Source organism: Atta colombica, unplaced genomic scaffold, assembly GCF_001594045.1.
Source record: "Atta colombica isolate Treedump-2 unplaced genomic scaffold, Acol1.0 scaffold198, whole genome shotgun sequence".
NCBI lineage: Eukaryota > Metazoa > Arthropoda > Insecta > Hymenoptera > Formicidae > Atta > Atta colombica.
In genome coordinates, this window is record NW_017259291.1 from 656,607 (window position 1) to 663,429 (window position 6,823).

At 28.9% G+C, this 6,823-nt stretch overlaps 1 protein-coding gene across 1 annotated transcript; it reads right to left on the minus strand.

The window, feature by feature from the left end:
* Positions 1-1,171: 1,171 nt before the first annotated feature.
* LOC108686967 (microtubule-associated proteins 1A/1B light chain 3A-like) lies at positions 1,172-3,634 on the minus strand. Its single transcript, XM_018192501.1, has 4 exons — positions 3,484-3,634; positions 1,740-1,902; positions 1,474-1,670; positions 1,172-1,390 (listed from the first exon to the last, which is right to left on the minus strand). The coding sequence occupies exons 1-3, from the start codon at positions 3,527-3,529 to the stop codon at positions 1,505-1,507; spliced, it is 375 nt and encodes a 124-aa protein (XP_018047990.1). The 5' UTR covers positions 3,530-3,634; the 3' UTR covers positions 1,172-1,390; positions 1,474-1,504.
* Positions 3,635-6,823: the final 3,189 nt, after the last annotated feature.

Here is a 6,823-nt window from a genome sequence, read left to right on the forward strand (position 1 = left end):
AATGCATTACAAAATTGAACCTATTATTAGAAATATATTCTTATGTTTAAAATTGTCTCTAATTATAGTATAGTAAAATTGAATTACATTAGTAGTAGATATTTACATAAATGTCGACTGTATATTAAATAGATGCGTAGAGTAATTATGAATTGGCATTCGTTATAAAGTAGAATTAAAAAAAAGCTCAGAGAGACTATATGTTAATGTACAAACGCGTAACTATCCAATGTTTTATCCAATATTTAAAAAGTTTCAGAAACGTCTGCCTTCTTCTGATTTTCTTGCTCATGCCTTAACAAATACCTAAATTTATACGTTTTCGTTTTCTTTATTTTTGGTGGCTTATTGCACGAGTTTCTTACAGAGAGAAGACATCTTACGTCGGATTATCTTAAAACATGGCCCTGAAGTTTTAGTGATTAAAGTAGTACTTAACTAACTTTGTGTATCATCGTTGACTTGAGAGATCAATTTTATATCTTGTGTAACTTAATGTAATTTTATGAGAATTTAACGCATATCACCGTACATTATACATTGCGGATTATGTACATGAACACTTTTTTTTCAATGTCCTAGCATTGTGTGGTAAAAATAATACTAACAATATGTGTGATATTATGGCAGCAAGATATTTTGTATTCATAAAAACATCTTGTCATCATAATATAGTTTCGGAAATGTTACATATTTTATAGCACATAAAAATGTAATGTAATAATCGAAACTATCAACAGAATCTATCAATTCTGCTGAATTGGCAAACATAATTCGTTTTGATTTCAATTACATTTGTGTAACGGTAACAAATTTTACGCTTAAAAGCTAATGTAATAGTATAAAGATTTAACATGAATTGCAAACAAACTAAAAAAGACTGGCCTATTATGTGATGTGTAAAAACAAATTAATCAAATATCATATCTGAAACTTATTAAAGTAACGAATTTTTTTATTAAATGAAGGTGTGGACTTGAAAGAAAGAGAAAATCTCCCTTAATTTCTTGATCTATCGAAAAAAGAATGTCCACATAATATCTTTAGATACATATTATTCTTATTATAATTTTATATAACTTACTACCGCTAAAATTAGTAGTAAAGTTTATCATTACTAGAGTAAACTAAGTAAACGCTATACTAACTTATATCAAATGTAATTTGTCCGTATGTCAAAGGGATAAAAAGCACCATAATTTATACACATTCCAAAAAACAAATTGATTGTTCTGTTAATTATTCCAGGTACGGTAAGTTGATCACAAAGATTCTGCACATTTCCAATAAAGGCAGACAGAGTTGCTAGCAGATGTAGAATCCCCACAAAAATCCACATAAACATCTATCAAAGTATCATTAAGTGCCGAGGAGGTATTTCGTTTTTTGCCTGTAATTTTGCATCAATTATTAATCTTGAACTTAGTCTTGAACAATAAGTTGCAATGTCGAATCATAAAGAATCTTACTCACATGGTTTAAAATTAGCTCGCAACGTAAACGGTTAATGATTACCAAATACATCCTGACTAGCGAACACAACGTACAGAAAACCATCTGGATCCTTTTCATTTTGATAGAGCTCGGCCATGGTCAAACTACCGCTTACCATACTTTTCTGATTCACTAGTAGGAAAATAGCTTGCGTAGGATTCAATTGTAGCCGACGTCTGTGCAAAATACATTAATTTATTTGTATTTTACAAAATGCTGTGAGAAATATATACAAAGAAACATACCTGATTATTTTGCAAAATTCCGCTACAGTTAGAAAATCTGGCACTAGAAATTTACTCTTGTCCAAAAGTGGCAGCTGATTTTCTAATTTGTAACGCTCTACAATAATGGGGATTTTAGTTGGATGCAGCTTTCTGATTTCCTCTGCACTAACAGATCGCTGCTCTGGATTGGCAAAAGAAACAATTATTTACATATTAATACATATTTCACATCAGTACAAATTTTGAAATATTTCTTAATTCGACCAGAATAATAAATTACACATCTGATTTAAAATCCTCGTCAATTTTATTTGCATAAATAACTAACTTCTTGAATTTGGTAAGGTCTAAATATAATTCTATACAGTTATGTCAAAAAATTTTATAATGCATCTTGTTCACAGCAAAATAAACATTGACCGAATCAGTTAGAGAATATAATCATTATTCAGATAGCGAAATATTTCAGCAATATTACAGCAATGATCATACTCTATCTTTATTTAGCATGGATCATTCCAGCATTACAGCAACACTGCAACATTTCAGCAATATTGTAATAAAATAGCAAACATTACAACAGTGATACTGTAAGCTTCTCTGTGTATGGCAATATTATTTTACATAATTATGTCTTGTGGAAAATTAAATGATGCATTTTGTCAATAAAACAAGTGCATTGACCAAATAAGAAAATGTTGGAATGTTCCATGCTACCTAGATATCATGTTTCATGATATATAATAATGAGCTATGACAAAAATAATTCAGTCATACGCCTTTATCAATCCTTGGAAGCTCCACTGATTTCAAAAGAGAAGATTTCAATTGCAGCTTCAAGAAATAATTGTTTTCCATTTGGTGATACAATTAAGTCAAACAATTAAGTCACAAACAACGTTATATCTCTCTTGACTCCATCAAAAACAAAGGCAGAACGATACTTATGAAAAGCTCACTAATTGTAAATGGAAAGCACCCATTCTTCATCCATTCTTCGTCTTAATTAACTTAACACTCATCGAAAGATTGTATTCTTTTATGATATGGTATCCACTCAGAGTTCATTCTCTACGTTAAAATAACGTTGTGCCATATTCTGAGAAATCGTAAATCTAACTAAAAATAATATCCGAGATAAAGAAAATGTGCAATAAACCAAGGAATGTTTTCTCGTTCTCTCGTCGAATCGTATCAGTTGCGCAATAAAAAAAAATTCTCTTTCCACGAAATACACACACAATAGCAATTCCAGTTTTAACGCCTTTCGCCCTCGTGCTTCTCACCCTTTGTTTTCAACCCGCTTTGTTTCTCAACGCTCGCGCTATCACACTTGTCGATATTAGCTTACGACGTAAATGAACGCCCCTCGCAATCGGTTTGGTCGTCGCACGACAGATCGCAGACGAAAAATTATAATGAAATTATAATAGAAAGTAACAAAGGGCGCGTCTTCGATCGTTCAGAGAAAGTCGAGAAGGTTTTTAAGTAATCTAGAATTCTTCTCATAGATCAGGGCATCTACCTTGGAACGAGTCAGAATGGATCGGAATTATTCAATTATTGACTAAATTTCTATTGTGTTTTCCAGAAATAAAACGGAATAATTGCGAATCCATTCTGATTTACTCGATAATAGGAAACCTGAATGAAAGGACGCGATCTCTCTTTTTGCCCTTTGTGTTCCCTATACATATTACACTCTACCATAGGCAGCCCTACGCTCGGAGATATCATCTGAGAAGCGATTAATTGAACTCACCGAACGAGCGTTTTTCCTTGTATGATCTCCTGGGTGTCAAATTCATGTTCGTGACGATATAACGTGCTATCACCTACTGAGAGTACTGCGACGTACGCGACGCGCTATCAGCTGTGCTGTGGACTCGGTCTCGGGTCAAAATAACGCTAGCGTGCACAGAGACGCCGTACGAGACTCGTCAGGTTGAGTTAGTCGGACGTGACGTAATCTGCGCAACGTGCTCAGCCGCGTATGCATTTGCGGTGCAGTGAGGGAGACTTCCATCGAATATTCGATTAATTTAATCGGCGATTAGTTTGCTGAGTCAGTAATGTCTGCAGTATCTTGTTAACGTGGATAGAATGATTAATTTCTTGTCGCGGAAAAAAATGTCGGATCAGGGACGAAACACATTTTGCAATCATTCGATCGCGAATTAATCACCGATTTAATTAATCGTAATTCAGTTGAAGTACTTCGATTAAATTACTTATTATACGCGCGCGATGAAAATGTATCGTAAAAATTATCTTGAATCATTTCGAATGTTATTTGAAATGAAACAATTTTTTAAAGCCTACATGTTTTAAAAATGTTTTCTTCTCTTTTAATAATATTTTACGTTTTTATTTCTTTTAATCCATATTTTTATCCATCATAATCTTTTAATCCATCGATATTTTATTATATAAATAATAATTTTTTTTTTGAGTTCTAAACATTTTTTATTTATACTTAAATACTTTTAAGAAAAGATTTTTTCGAAGTCCAAATTTTTTCAAGTTTCACGAAATCTAAAAATTTCGAATAATGACGAAATAATTGGAAAAAAAAAACTTTAAAAAGATAAAAGATGTATTTCACTCATGAATTTTAAAATTAATTTTCTTTAAAAAAATAAAAAATAGAAAGTAATCAATAATATATTTCTGTAACGATTAATGCGACATTAACAAATAAAAGATCTTAATCTGGTCCTATCATGTTCTATCCTAACATTAACATTAATCTTTTTCAATTTAATTTTTACTTTTATCTAATTTTAAGAATTCTAAGAATTAAAAAAAGATAAGTAAGTCAAGCAATAAGTCAAGCTGAGATTAAAGTTAATTTTACATTGCAGGTAGAACTGGACCTAAGAATGAGAAAAAAATAAATAGTAGGTTAAATCGAGATTAAAGTTAATCTTACGTTGATAGAAACGTTGATAGTCTAAGAATGACTCAAACCATTAACTAATATTACCATTAATTAATATTGACGATTGATTTAAGTAATATCTGTATTATTTTATTAATATAGATAAGATTATTAAATTATTCTATTGTTTGACACGCAGAAAGAAACTTAAGGTTAAGGCTAACAAATGCATAATTAATTATTTAAACCATTTATATTCTAGCTGTCGTCAGCAGTTCTATCGATTAAATTAGTCGCCATCGATTTAGTAATTACATATCTTATCAAATAACATAATGTTACTTTGATAACATCAATAGAATTATATTTTATAAAAGTTTAATTTATTAAGATTACTATAATTACTATTATAGTTGTTATAAAATTATTGTAATCATATTTTATCGTTTAACACATAATGAAAAAAATATAATTAAAAATAACTTTTGTAGCTAAAAATTTTTTTTTATGCAATTTAATCAATTAAAAAAATTGTCGAATTCCTCGGAAAAAATATGTTATATAAAATTATATAAAAAATTATATAAAATGTTATATGTATAATTATATAGAATTATACATAAAATATGTCTATTTATACACAAAATTATTATTTATATATAATTGTATATAATTTTCTATAATTATACATAAAACATTTTTTCCTGAATCATCAAAATTTGTAGAAAGAAATCGTAGGAGAAAGGAATTTAAAGGTACCTAAAGTAGTCACGCATAAGCACGAGTATGCTGAAACAATCACCTGATCGGTTGCGCAGATTTCCGAATGCGCACATGCACTTAAGAATCATATGGCAAGCATATGAGCACATTTCATGTATATACGTATTCTTGACGTCCTCGCTCATCATCCCTTCTTTCTCCTTTTCGAATATGAATCCATCTCGATCTCTCAAATACACGAAAGAATGTAAGAAATATGCGAAGCAATAACTTCTTCGATCGAACCGAATCGGTGCAATTTTAACGAAATTATATATTTAATTGATTTGACGACGATTCGAATATGAATTAAAATTCACACCTAAAACGGTTACATTGATATTTTTATTCTACAAATATTTTCTGAATCTTTTCTTAAAGAAGTACGTTAAATATTCGTTTAATTACATTTAAAGTAAAAAGTGACACAAAGTGATATAAGGTCAACTTTGCAGACTAAGGTGATCTTTTCAGATTTGTTTTTTAACTGAAATTCTTGCATGATTTATTTTTTCTTTTTTTCTTTTCACGTTGGAAAAAGAGGAAAACTAAATTGTACATGAAAGCTAAAAAGAACAGACCTCGTAGAAAATCGTATCGGATTTCTAACCCAGAGAATCTGATTCCATTATTTCCACTTATATAATTATCTATGCTGTCTATTTTTAACAAGTATATTTTTAATATATTTTAATTTATATTTCATATCTGCAATTGATTTGATATTTTATTTTACATAAAGCTAATAAAATTGTAAATACAGAAAAAAATTGTATAACTGAATTAATTTATTTCTTTTGAAAAAATTTTTTCAAACTTTGTTGAAACATTATATTTGACTTAAATACATATATTTTCCAATGAAAGAAATAAAGACAAACTAAATTAATTTAATCAAATGAAGAGTTTCTTTTCGCTGTAGGACATCCTAAATCTGGTAGTAATTTTGAATTATTTGAAACTCATTTCAATGTAGATTAACTTTAATCTCGGTTTAATTTATTCTTTATCTTTTCCTAATTTTAGAATCAGAAAAAAAACAATAAATTAAATCAAAATTAAAGTTAGTCTATATCAGAATATAGAAGTGAACATCAAAGCAAGTTCGATTACATCGATGGATTAATGTCCAATTTCTATCAATGTGGATGAACTTTATAATCCCAGTTTAATTTATTCTTTATTTTTCTTAATTCTTAGAAATTAGAGAAAGATAGAAAGCAAATTAAATAATAAAGAGATTAAAGTTAATTTACAGTGATAGAAATGAATACGAGGCGGAATTTAAATGTAAACATTCAAATCGTAAGAACTGATAACTTAAACAGCACACAATATTTATAAAATATTTATAAAATATTTATAACTATTTATAAGATTTATTTTAAATATTTTGTAAATATTTCTGTGATCTTAGATTGTACAGATCATAAACATTTATTATAAATATTATGAAATA

What these genes read in the sequence shown, in the direction of transcription:
- LOC108686967 (XM_018192501.1), bottom strand. Translation starts at nt 3,529, where the DNA reads ATGAATTTGACACCCAGGAGATCATACAAGGAAAAACGCTCGTTCG. An exon ending in CAAGGAAAAACGCTCGTTCG is followed by an intron (nt 1,903 to 3,483) that starts GTGAGTTCAATT and finishes TTGCCAATCCAG; the next exon opens with AGCAGCGATCTGTTAGTGCA. An exon ending in GAATTTTGCAAAATAATCAG is followed by an intron (nt 1,671 to 1,739) that starts GTATGTTTCTTT and finishes TATTTTGCACAG; the next exon opens with ACGTCGGCTACAATTGAATC.